The 13,937-nt window shown below is 43.8% G+C and overlaps 2 gene segments (V, D, J or C); one reads left to right on the forward strand and one right to left on the reverse strand.

Annotated features, from left to right (window-relative positions):
- The first annotated feature begins 243 nt into the window (after nucleotides 1–243).
- On the forward strand, nucleotides 244–2,305 carry LOC130416111 (Ig kappa-b4 chain C region-like). The segment is given in 3 exon segments: nucleotides 244–274; nucleotides 904–1,062; nucleotides 1,820–2,305. Coding segments are annotated over 3 exon segments (513 nt in total).
- Nucleotides 2,306–12,914: 10,609 nt separating this feature from the next.
- Nucleotides 12,915–13,431, reverse strand: LOC130416115 (Ig kappa chain V region 3381-like). The segment is given in 2 exon segments: nucleotides 12,915–13,258; nucleotides 13,386–13,431. Coding segments are annotated over 2 exon segments (390 nt in total).
- Between the last annotated feature and the right edge of the window lie 506 nt (nucleotides 13,432–13,937).

The raw sequence follows: 13,937 nt of genomic DNA on the forward strand, positions 1-13,937 counted from the left end.
GCACACAATTTCATAATAAAGAAAACAATATTTTAAACCTTGAGTAAGTAGAGCCAGTGTTCCCAGAATGAGTAAAGCAGACATTATTGTTTTTGTGTGACTCTGGCAGGACTGAATCAAACTGATCTTCAGTGGCATATATGTATCAAAATCAGGAAATATGCAAAACCTCCATTCATCAGACTGTAGCCTAAAGCATATTTAGTTTTTATTGTAATTTTAAAAATGATTCAACAGTAAAACATGCATTTTCTCAGGATTCTGTTGCAGACTGGTGCTTTTAAAGTGATGTTTGTGCAGTTAAAAATGAGAAGGAATCACTTTGACTTTCATCGAAGGAACTGACTAAGTAAGTCCAGAGGTTAAATAAATACTGAATCAATATTTTACAAATATAAATCTGAATTTTAATTAGGCAGAATTTTCAATTCCAAATACTGCTTTTATATTAGGCTACATACTGTTAGAGCTTAATTTTAAAATATTTCACTAAAGAAGTCTAAATGCAGTATAATAGTTAAAAATATATTATTTACGGGTAATTAATGTGCTATTATACAACTTGTCAACAATACTGTAATTCTTTTAGAATCAAATGTGTTTAGTTGTTATGGTCAAGCCTACATTTGGGAAATCGACTCCATCCATCCATCCATTGTCTACCCCTTATCCGAACTACCTCGGGTCACGGGGAGCCTGCGCCTATCTCAGGAGTCATCGGGCATCAAGGCAGGATACACCCTGGATGGAGTGCCAACCCATCGCAGGGCACACACACTCACTCATTCACTCACTGCCTACGGACAATTTTTCCAGAGATGGGAAATCGACTCAATTAAATTAAATTAAATTAAATAAAAGTTACATATTTCCATTGTATCATGAATATTTACCATTAAACAGCAAAAGAACATCGTGATATTGTTATTGTATTTATTCATCATATTTGGTGGTCAGTGTTAACGCTGTTGTTCAGTGTGCAGGAGGTTTTTGTACAGCCGCTTAATGGGTTTGTATCACTGTGGTGGACTTTTGGTGGAGGCACAAGACTCTCAGTTGGAAGTAAGTACATTTCATTATACTGTATTTTCAACATAAGACATTAAAACAACATACGATGCGAAAGAGACACTAGTTGGGATAAAAGTATAAATATTACTTATATTCAGATAAATTTTTTTTATGAAGAATACATTCTTTGTTTGACCAAAGTATCTCTCTCTTTCTTCGTTTATCTTCTGAATTTATTTGGTTTATAACTGGTTGTAATGTGATTTAATATGCTTGATGATGTTTAAATGAATTTCACATGAGACAGAAATGTTACTGGAAAGATATATAATTGAGGGAAAGCAGACAACAATTTTAAAATCTATTTATGGGGAAAAATCTAAATTGATCAGTATCCCTTAAAAAAGAAAACTAAAGAAAAATGTATTTAAGCAATCATATGCAATTCTATGCGCTTGGTGCAAAAACTTTTTGAGCTATTTTAATAGTTTGTAAACCCTACTAGTATAAAAGGGATGTATTAATTATTGTGTTGTGCATTTTAACACATTTTGTGTTATTATAGCACATTTTGTATTTATTTTGTATTAAATAAATGAAACGGAAAACACAAGTTTTTACATTTTAATATTCTAAAATATTTGATATACTGAACCTGTCTCAATGTGTGAAATTTAAATTCTGTTTTAATGGGCCACTGCACTCAGATCTGCTTGATGAACTAAGAATCTATTAAAGGGAAGTGAAAACACAGAATGTGTGAAAGAAACTTCACAGTTTCCATCTCTCTCTTTCTCTCTTTCTCTAGCTAACGCTCAGCCGACTCTAACGGTCCTGTCACCCTCCAGAGATGAGTTGAATCAGGGTAAAGCTACAGTCATGTGTGTGGCCAGTAAGGGATTCCCCTCTGACTGGAAGTTGAGCTGGAAGGTGGATGGTAACAGCAGGAGCTCTGGTGTGAATCTGAGTCCAGGTGTCCTGCAGAAGGATGGACTGTACAGCTGGAGCAGCAGTCTGAGTCTCACTAACAGTGAATGGAGCTCAGCAAAAACCATCAGCTGTGAGGCCACACAGAGCTCTCAGAATCCAGTCTCCAAAATCCTCAACACGCAGGAGTGTGATATACAATGAAAGCAGACACACAAACCGACACGCCAAAATCTTATTAAAAATTAACATTCTTGTCTTTTGGTTTGCAGAAGCCCTCTTGCTTTTTAAATGTTTGTAGTGCATGAAAGCAGGCTTGAATGATTCGCTGATTCCTATTGCAAAAATAAAAGTATTTTTACTTTAAGTAGTGTTTATTTTTCGTCAGAAACTTTGAACAATGTTTTAAAGACCTGCAACATTTTATAATTATAACATTTTGGTTGCGAGTTGCACATTTCCCCTAAGTAGTTACTGTCAGTTGTTCAGATCTCAACCAACCAAAAGTTTTTACTGTGACATAAATATATGTTGTTTCAATAACTTTACAACAAAATAAATATCTATAATTGTATAAAAAAATAAGTACAAATAGCAACAATATATATACAGTGAGGAAAATAAGTATTTGAACACCCTGCTATTTTGCATGTTCTCCCACTTAGAAATCATGGAGGGGTCTAAAAATTGTCATCGTAGGTGCACGTCCACTGTGAGAGACATAATCTAAAAAAATCCAGAAATCACATTGTATGATTTTTTAACTATTTATTTGTAAGATACAGCTGCAAGTAAGTATTTGAACACCTGTCTATCAGCTAGAATTCTGACCCTCAAAGACCTGTAAGTCTGCCTTCAATATGGCCACCTCCACTCCATTTATTATCCTAAATCAGATGCATCTGTTTGAGGTCGTTAGCTGCATAAAGACACCTGTCCACACCATACAATCAGTAAGAATCCAACTAGTAACATTGCCAAGACCAAAGAGCTGTCCAAAGACACTAGAGACAAAATTGTACACCTCCACAAGACTGGAAAGGGCTACGGGGAAATTGCCACGCAGCTTGGTGAAAAAAGGGTCCACAGTTGGAGCAATCATTAGAAAATGGAAGAAGCTAAACATGACTGTCAATCTCCCTCGGACTGGGGCTCCATGCGAGATCTCACCTCGTGGGGTCTCAATGATCCTAAGAAAGGTGAGAAATCAGGCCAGAACTACACATGAGGAGCTGGTCAATGACCTGAAAAGAGCTGGGACCACCGTTTCCAAGGTTACTGTTGGTAATACACTAAGACGTCATGGTTTGAAATCATGCATGGCACGGAAGGTTCCCCTGCTTAAACCAGCACATGTTCAGGCCCGTCTTAAGTTTGCCAATGACCATTTTGATGATCCAGAGGAGTCATTGCAGAAAGTCATGTGGTCAGATGAGACCAAAATAGAACTTTTTGTTCATAATTCCCTCAAACGTGTTTGGAGGAAGAACAATGATGAGTACCATCCCAAGAACACCATCCCTACTGTGAAGCATGGGGGTGGTAGCATCAAGCTTTGGGGGTGTTTTTCTGCACATGGGACAGGGCGACTGCACTGTATTAAGGAGAGGATGACCGGGGCCATATATTGCGAGAATTTGGGGAACAACCTCCTTCCCTCAGTTAGAGCATTGAAGATGGGTCGAGGCTGGGACTTCCAACATGACAATGACCCGAAGCACACAGCCAGGATAACCAATGAGTGGCTCTGTAAGAAGCATTTCAAGGTTCTGGCGTGGCCTAGCCAGTCTCCAGACCTAAACCCAATAGAGAATCTTTGGAGGGAGCTCAAACTCCGTGTTTCTGAGCGACAGGCTAGAAACCTGACTGATCTAGAGAAGATCTGTGTGGAGGAGTGGGCCAAAATCCCTCCTGCAGTGTGTGCAAACCTGGTGAAAAACTACAGGAAACGTTTGACCTCTGTAATTGCAAACAAAGGCTACTGTACCAAATATTAACATTGATTTTCTCAGGTGTTAAAATACTTATTTGCAGCTGTATCATACAAATAAATAGTTAAATAAATCATACATTGTGATTTCTGGATTTTTTTTAGATTATGTCTCTCACAGTGGACATGCACCTACGATGACAATTTTTAGACCCCTCCATGATTTCTAAGTGGGAGAACATGCAAAATAGCAGGGTGTTCAAATACTTATTTTCCTCACTGTTTATATACAGTCACCTAAAGGATTATTAGGAACACCATACTAATACTGTGTTTGACCCCCTTTCGCCTTCAGAACTGCCTTAATTCTACGTGGGATTGATTCAACAAGGTGCTGAAAGCATTCTTTAGAAATGTTGGCCCATATTTATAGGATAGCATCTTTCAGTTGATGGAGATTTGTGGGATGCATGAAGCCAGGTAGGCTGTGGCATTTAAACGATGCCCAATTGGCACTAAGGGGCCAAATGTGTGCAAAGAAAACATCCCCCACACCATTACACCACCACCATAATTGCATTAATGAGAAATTGAACAGGTGTTCCTAATAATCCTTTAGGTGAGTGTATATATTTTAGTGTTTAATATGCTTGTAAATTTTTGTACTAAACGTCACATGAAAAGAAACAAACTTCTATTTAGATTTGAGGATATAAATTATTTGGAACAAAAATAGACAAAAACTAAAAAGCCCTAATTTTCAAATGCAAGTTTTAAATCACAAATATTGAAATGTGTTTATATAAAATATAAAAGATGTAAATACAGAAGGATGCATCTGCAGGTCTGATGGAGGTTTTTGTATGATGCTTTAACACTGTGTGAACACCCAGTCAGGGTTCTCAGCATCTCCTGTTCTAGAGTGTTGACTCTGACAGTAATAAACTCCTGAATCTTCAGGCTGAACTTTACTGATGGTCAGAGTAAAATCAATATGTTTTCCATCCTCACTCCCACTAAATCTAGAGGAAACTCCTGAAGCTCTATCAGATGTGTAATAGATCAGCAGTTTAGGAGTTTCTCCAGGAATCTGATTATACCAAGCCATGCAATAGTCAGTTGTGTTTGGCTTAACACAGTTTAATGCTGGTGTATGTTTACAATGAATACTGACAGTTTGACCAGAATCTACTGTTTGAGCTTCAGACTGAGTCAAAATCTGTCCCACGGCAACTGAAAGACAGAAGTGAAAACATAGAATCATATACTGTTAGACACAGTTGTCTCAAACACAGAAAAACATGTACAAAATTAAAGTTTATTTCTGTTCATATGTGTAATGTATAAATTGTTATACTTACCCCAGGTGCAGGCTGTAAGAATCCAAACAATAATGGGTATTAAAGTCATATTTTGATTCAAGGCCCACAATTTTTTGTCAATCGAAAGATCCAGAGAATCAGTGATGAAATCAAACACACAGCAGGTCTATAACCACATTCAGTGCACTAAAGCATGACGTTTCAATGCAAATGTGTTTTCACAATGTAAATGTTCTTGAGTCTTTTACAGGAATATGACTCATCTAACACTGTTCAACTAACAAACTGCTAACTCTATCTAGTCCGTGTAACGCTTCAAAGTTCAATTTTCAGACCATATGATGCAAATGCAAAAATTTAAACAAAAATGTCAGTTTTTGGGGTAACTTTGTCAATGGATTCTCATCCTTTTTTTCATTTTACTTTTGCTAAATTGTGATTCAACAAATGATCATTTAAACAAATGAAAACTGACCCATTTTAATTTTTGTTTGTCTTTTCATTTGCGCTGTGGGCTGTACCATTAGCATGTGGGAGTGGACCTCACTGTTTTTTAGTACATGGACGGCACACAGGTCAGGTGTTCTTGGAGGGTCATGGTCTTGATCTGCTCCGTGCTAGTGAGGGCCTGGTGGTCTTGGAGCGATACTCCGCCATGCCTCGTGCCCCAGTATACAGTTTTTTTTCAACAGCTTACACACATTTTCAAACTGTTGCCTCTTTTTTCAAAACTTTACACAATAATCCAAGAATTGCACACACAAAATGCAAAATACCTCTTGGTAAATGAAACACTACATTTAAAATATCAAAAACATTTCGAAAGCAAACATTTGTCTTCTGTTGCAAACACCTTTACCATAATGTTATATTTTTTGATATATCATGTACACAAAGTTATTCAAAACCTAAAGCTCTTCTTTCATGAGCTCCTCTGTGCATTTCTGTAGAAGATTGAAAGAAATAAAAATTGAAAGTATGGACTGGGACTGTACGTGTTTCTATTCATTTAGTTATATTTTTACTTTTTTACGTAACCATAGGGCAAAAGTTTTTTGGTTTGTTTGTTGTCTGACAGCAGTTTACAGTTTTTGCCCATTGCTACACACCAAATCGAATGCTTATGGGCGCCGTAAAGGGGTGGGCCCAGGCTGATTTAGGGCCCCTCATATTTTCTCTTTTTTATACATACATTAAATTTGCTAGCGCCCCTCGTGCACTAAATGTGTATTTTGTCCGTTTTGGATAGATTTAATATTTAAAAAACAAATAATGTATTTACTGTTTTAGTCACACCCCTTCTTCTCACATCTTCTTCCATGCGCTGTCCAAACTACTATCGCTAGTGTAGCGTCTCTTGCTTATTGGACTTGTTATGATGCAGCGCAGACATTGACACACGCAGACATGTCACATCAAAAGTCAGGGCATCAAAAACGGAAAGAAAAGAAGGAAAGAGAAGACAGAGAACGCCAAAGTCGACAGTATGTCACACAGTTTTTCAAAAAGAAAGGTAGCTTGCCCTATTCCTGTATTCCAAAACTTATTTTTGTTGCTACATGACCTGCTTTTATCTAGCTAGCTTATTAAAATAATTACTGAATAATGAATTACATCCAACAATAATAACATCTCTGCTGTCTCCGGGACGGGTTATCATGTCTCGTATACACCGATTCAGCGGCTGCTGCACACCCACGTCCTCCTTCCCCCACATCCCCCGTCTCAGCCGAACAAGGTGAGCCTGAGCGCGAAACCTCGCGAAGATTGAAGCCTCTAAACACGTCTTATATACTGTGTTTGCCATATGATGATAACTTTGCGAAACAAAAAGTAATCTACACGCTTCAAAAATTACAAAATCAGTATCATGTGTTCTGTGAAGTGACAGTGCTGATGCTAAGATCGATGCTGTCAAACTTGACGTTCTTAATATGAATAAAATGCCCCAGAAAAAAATAATATAAAATTGAATAAAACGTGTCTACAGTAACCATTGTCTGGAAGGAGTTTACAAAATAGATATTTAAATTTTTCACATTAAGAAAACTCCGTGACCCGAGGTAGTTCGGATAAGCGGTAGAAAATGGAATGGAATGGAACATTACGAAAACTAAATAGGGCATTATGTGTACATAATGTTCTGTTGTGCTTGCAATTGCGATAATAAATGTTCTCCCTTTTATGTAAACGAGTACATATTTCTATATTTTTTCTTGTTTTTGTAGGCTTTGTAATCATCTTTAGACATTTCAACTATGCTATGTGCTAAGTATCTTTTTTTTAAGTATACAGGTCATGTTTATTGGGTTTATCTAGAAAAAATGTAGGGGGCCCAGAAATTTTGGTTTCCATAGGGCCCAAAATTTCTGGCGGCACCCCTGCTTAGACCAAGTCCTCAATACCTAAACTTCTTGTAGCATACCTTAAACACAGTGTAACCGCTTAAACACATTGTCAACTTTGCACTTCGCTTGCAATTCTGTAACACCCTTATTGCAAAACCCTACACACGTTTTTTACATTAGACACTTTGTTTCAAAAATCACCTGTCAGGGCGACTCTGGTGGACCATGATAGATCATGGCCTGTCCATGAGGGGCAAAGAGTCCACCCTACCCTCAGTCACTACACAGTTCCATCGATAATAAGGACATTCTGACTAAGGGAGGTTTTTGTATGACAGAATTTCACTGTGTGCACCTGCCGCCACTATAATACCCTGTGACGAGTCTCCCTTAGCACAATCAGCGTCGCCATGGAAACAGAGGGTTTCATTGAGGCGCAGCTGCCGGTCGTTAGGAAATAATGAGAGGCAGCATAAAAGCCTGACAAACCCAAAGCAGAGAGAGGTACGACTCCAGGGTATGCAGGCTTTAACGTGTCTCTTCCCTTTTCGTAAGCAGGCTCGGACTAACGACCGGCAGTTCGCCTTGGGATCGAGTCACACAGGAACACGGGGAAGAACACACACCAGCTGGAGATCACCACGAGCTTTACGAGCTCACCTCACCTCTAAACCTCCCGGACCGAAGTCACCCAGTCACGGACACCTGGGAGATCCTTCACGGCCACGGGAACACATATTCCTTTAAATAAATTCCCCTCCGGGGTGTGTGTGTTTAAGTTCTGGTGTACGTGTCATTTCTCCACCCGCCACACTGGTGGAGAATGCGGGCATATTGGTGAGAAAACGACACGTACCAAACCATTAACAACTCTTTTCGTGGTTTGTTTTTCCAGATCGGTTCTCTCTCCTATCACCTCTGAATTATGGAAGACCTTGCCCGTCGACTCACGGAGATCAGTGTACGACAGCAACAGCTGGTCGAGGTTCTCACCACGAGACAAGACCGTACTGAGCGGGCCATGGAGAAAATGAGTGAGTGTATAGCAGCGCGGGTACCGTTACCAGAGGATCGGACCAATGCTCACCGTCTGCTAACCAAGTTGACCGAGCAAGATGATGTGGAAGCATACCTTCATCTGTTTGAGGTCATCGCGACTCGGGAGGGCTGGACTCGGGCAAATTGGGCGAAAATCCTTGCTCCATTCCTCGCGGGAGAGGCCCAACGTGCATACTACGCTCTACCGACTCCCGCCAATGAAGACTATGATACCCTCAAGGCGGAAATCATGGCCCGAGTAGGATTATCTCCGATTAGTGCGGCCCAGAAGTTTTTTCAGTGGACGTACGAGGAGCAGCTCCCGGTGAGACACCAAGCCACACAACTTTCAAGGATTGCTCACCTATGGTTATTGGCGGACAACCCCTCGGCATCTCAAGTGGCCGAAAGGGTGGTAGTGGACCGTCTCCTAAGAGCCCTCCCTAGACGTCTACGCCACGCCGTTGGCATGCGAGGACCCACCACCATGAAGGAAATGGTGGAGTCGGTAGAGCTTGCCGAGGCATCAGCAGGCCGTGAGGTAGGAGAGAGAACAGGACCACCACCCCGGAGAATGACCCCGCCATGGCGACCATCGGAGGGCACCTCTCGACCAGGCAACAGACCGGCAAATCTTAACCCAGAGGACGAACCCATGCCTACAGACCGAACCCAACTAAGCGCTCGCTCCTGGCTGTCGGGATGTGGACAACACGGACCCACCCTCCCTGGAGCTCCCAGAAGAATTGTCCACATTAACGGTCAGGCTATAACCGCCACCCTAGACTCGGGGAGTTCGGTAACGCTGGCCCAACCAGGAGTCCTTCCGGCTCAAGCTAAGAAGACTACAAGAATACCAGTCATGTGCGTCCACGGCGATATTCGACAAGTCCCAAGCTACCGAATTACATTGTCTACTCAACAAGGAGCCTGGGAGATGGATGTAGGAGAGGTCGAAGACCTTCCAGTGCCAATATTGCTGGGCCGGGACTATCCTGCGTTTGACCAGCTGCTGGCGGCATCCTACAAGAACGCCGATAAGGGGATGGGTCGTCGCCACCGTCGCCAACGACCGAAGCCGAAGGAACACCGAAAGGCGCTACTGGCTACGGAAAGCGAAAGGGAGGGTAAGTGTTCAGACCCTAACCTCTTCTCTACACTATTCCAGCAGATAACCGGAGGAGGATCCTTTGGTAAGGAACAGAGAGAGGATGACCGGCTGAGGAACTGCTGGAACCAAGTGAGGATGGTAGAAGAGGAGGTTCGATTACCGGGTCCCCACCCCCTCCCTTACTTCATTGTCCGGAACGGTCTGTTGTACTGTGTCGCACAAAGACGGGGGGAGGAGAAACATCTACTGGTGGTACCGAAGGGGAAGACTGATACTATCTTAGAACTGGCACACACCCACCCCATGGCCGGCCACCTGGGACCCGCCAATACAACGCAACGTATTCGAGACCGATTCCATTGGCCCGGCCTGGAAGCCGAGGTCAAGAGGTATTGCCAGGCCTGCCCAGTGTGCCAGAAGACTTCCCCTAAGAAACCTCCCCCCAGTCCCCTCATTCCATTACCCATCATCGAGGTGCCCTTCGAACGTGTGGGAATGGACCTGATAGGACCGCTGCCTAAGTCTGCCCGGGGACATGAACACATCCTAGTCATTGTCGATTACGCCACCCGGTATCCGGAAGCCATACCGCTGAGGAAGGCCACCTCTAAGGCCATTGCGAAGGAGCTATTTCTTCTTTTCAGCCGGGTGGGTATCCCCTCGGAGATCCTGACTGACCAGGGGACTCCATTTATGTCCCGGTTGATGGCAGACCTCTGCCACCTACTCCAGGTGAAACAACTCCGCACCTCAGTTTATCAACCTCAGACAGACGGCTTGGTGGAGAGGTTCAACCAAACCTTGAAGAGGATGCTGAGGCGGGTGGTGGCAGAGGATGGGCGCGACTGGGACCTTATGCTCCCGTACGTGCTCTTTGGAGTGAGGGAAGTACCCCAAGCATCCACTGGATTCACACCCTTTGAACTGCTGTTCGGCCGACAGCCAAGAGGACTACTAGATGTTGCCAAAGAAGCCTGGGAACATCAACCAGCCCCGCACCGAACCCTCATTGAGCATGTACAGGAAATGAAGACGCGGATAGACCGAGTGATGCCCTTGGTCCGGGAACACCTCTCCGAGGCCCAGCGTGCCCAACGAAGGTGGTATGACCGGACTGCACAGCCTCGAGAGTTCGTACCTGGGGATCGAGTGATGTTACTTCTCCCAACGGCGACTTCTAAATTTCTGGCATCCTGGAAGGGACCATATAATGTCGTCGAGAGGCTGGGGCCGGTCAACTACCGGATCCGTCAACCGGGACGCCGCAAGGAGGACCAGTTATACCATGTCAACTTGTTGAAGAAAAGGGTAGCACCACCGACCCAGACGGCGGCGTTTGCGGAGTCAGGACCACCGGAAATACCCATGGGGGAACATCTATCAGCCCTTCAAAAACAAGACCTCAGGTCCCTGGTCAGTCAGTTTGAGGACGTTTTCTCCGAGAGGCCCGGGCAGACAAGGATTATTCAGCATGAGATTCGGACACCCCCCGGTCTCATAGTCAGGCAGCGTCCTTATCGGGTCCCTGAGGCTCGTCGGCTGGCGATAGAGGAGGAGATCACCAGGATGAGGCAGTTGGGGGTTATAGAGGCATCCCGCAGCCCTTGGTCGAGCCCTATTGTGATGGTTCCCAAGCCCGACGGCACCCTCCGTTTTTGTAATGATTTTCGTCGATTGAACGAGGTATCTAGTTTTGATGGGTACCCCATGCCCCGGGTGGATGAGCTTCTGGAGCGTCTGGGAAAGGCCCGGTATATCTCCACCTTGGACTTGACGAAAGGGTACTGGCAGGTACCTCTGGCTCCAGAAGCTAGGGAAAAGACAGCCTTCAGTACGCCCTCTGGACACTGGCAGTACCGGGTACTACCGTTTGGGCTCCATGGGGCCCCTGCCACGTTCCAGAGGATGATGGATGTCCTTATACGTCCTCACCAAGCATATGCCGCGGCCTACATAGATGATCTAGTCATCCACTCGGAGGCATGGGAGGACCACATAGATAGATTACGGAGGGTACTGGTCGACTTAAGGAAGGCAGGGTTGACGGCGAACCCACGGAAGTGTCACCTGGGGCTCGACGAGGCTCAGTACCTGGGTTTTCGAGTGGGAAGGGGTCTGATCCAACCCCAAGAGAGAAAGGTGGAGGCGGTCAAGAAAGCCCTCCGACCTCAGAATAAGACCCAGGTACGAGCCTTTCTGGGGCTGGCGGGATACTACAGATGCTTCATCCCCAACTTCTCATCAATCGCCAGCCCCCTGACCGACCTGACCAAAAAGGGACAGCCGGAGAAGATTCTATGGACGGCAGAAGCGAATCAAGCCTTTCGAGCCCTGAAGGAGGCTCTCTCGTCGTCCCCAATACTTCATGCTCCCGACTATAGCTGTCCCTTCATCCTCCAGACCGACGCATCGGACACAGGCCTAGGCGCAGTGTTGTCTCAGAACTACGGGGGTGAAGAACACCCGGTGGTATATATAAGTAAGAAACTCAACCCCGCTGAGACACGCTACGCCACGGTCGAAAAGGAGGCCCTGGCGATCAAGTGGGCAGTCCTGGAGCTCAGGTATTACCTTCTGGGAAGAAGCTTCACTTTGGTTACAGACCATGCCCCACTTCAATGGATGGCCAAAGCAAAGGACACAAATGCGCGGATCACTCGCTGGTTCCTAGCGCTCCAGGACTTCCACTTCACTGTGATACACCGAGCCGGGGCCTCCCATGGCAATGCGGACGGTCTGTCGAGGATGTGGTCAGGTTGGACATCCCGGTCAGGTAAGCGACATCCACCCCCCTTACAACCACATTCTTCCATGGACAGGAGGTCCCGCCGACCCATGACGACGCTTAGGGGGGGGGGATGTGACGAGTCTCCCTTAGCACAATCAGCGTCGCCATGGAAACAGAGGGTTTCATTGAGGCGCAGCTGCCGGTCGTTAGGAAATAATGAGAGGCAGCATAAAAGCCTGACAAACCCAAAGCAGAGAGAGGTACGACTCCAGGGTATGCAGGCTTTAACGTGTCTCTTCCCTTTTCGTAAGCAGGCTCGGACTAACGACCGGCAGTTCGCCTTGGGATCGAGTCACACAGGAACACGGGGAAGAACACACACCAGCTGGAGATCACCACGAGCTTTACGAGCTCACCTCACCTCTAAACCTCCCGGACCGAAGTCACCCAGTCACGGACACCTGGGAGATCCTTCACGGCCACGGGAACACATATTCCTTTAAATAAATTCCCCTCCGGGGTGTGTGTGTTTAAGTTCTGGTGTACGTGTCATTTCTCCACCCGCCACATACCCCATACAGTAATAATCTCCTGCATCCGCAGGTTTGGCTTCACTTATGGTCAGTGTGAAAAGGAGTCCAGATTGACTTCCACCGAACCGATCTGAGATTCCAGATGCACGTTGACTTGCTTTGTAGATCAGGAGTTTAGGAGCTTTTCCAGGTTTCTGTAGATACCAGCTCATGTCATCATCAACTTCACTGGTCCCAGTACAGCTAATAGAGACAGATTCTGATTCTTTAACAGACAGTAATTCAGGTGACTGGACCTCCTGATGAGAAACTGAGAGAGGATTTGAACATGAACATAATCAGAGAAGTTTTCATCTTCTTTTTAAAGAGTAACAATTTGCATTCAATAAGACAGAAGTTACTTAAAATAAAAAAAGAATAAAAATATATATAATAACCTTGAGCAAGCAGACCCAGTGTTCCAAGTATCAGAAGAAGAGACATTTTAATTTTCTGTTGATTCTGGCACAGCTGAACACACATAGATCACTCCAGTTAAAAACTGATGTTTTTAGAGCAGTTAGAGCAAACTACAAAACATATTAATTTACATAATGATATTGTACCTACCACTATCAATGCTAAACAAAATTAGTATTAGCATATTTGGTAAAAATTCTTACAATTTATAACTTCTTACTTAGATGTACCATGACATTCACAATAGAAAATATGTGTTTTGAGACAGGGTTCTCTCTCCAAAATGTGTGCTAAACAATTTCTCAATAACAGTTCTTTTATTGTTCTGAGAATGATGTTAATGCATAAATATTGGTGAAAGTAAATAGGCATTCAAATCTGCTTTAAGATTATCCACAAGAGAAGGGAAAGGGGCTGAAAGGGGATGAATGTTTATTAAAGTCGACTGAGAGTTTAGTTATGATACCGACAAAGATATAATGAAATGTTTATGGAGCAGAACACATATAGTAGATTAACTGAGGCCAGAT

This window comes from Triplophysa dalaica, chromosome 25 (assembly GCF_015846415.1).
Source record: "Triplophysa dalaica isolate WHDGS20190420 chromosome 25, ASM1584641v1, whole genome shotgun sequence".
Classification (NCBI taxonomy): domain Eukaryota; kingdom Metazoa; phylum Chordata; class Actinopteri; order Cypriniformes; family Nemacheilidae; genus Triplophysa; species Triplophysa dalaica.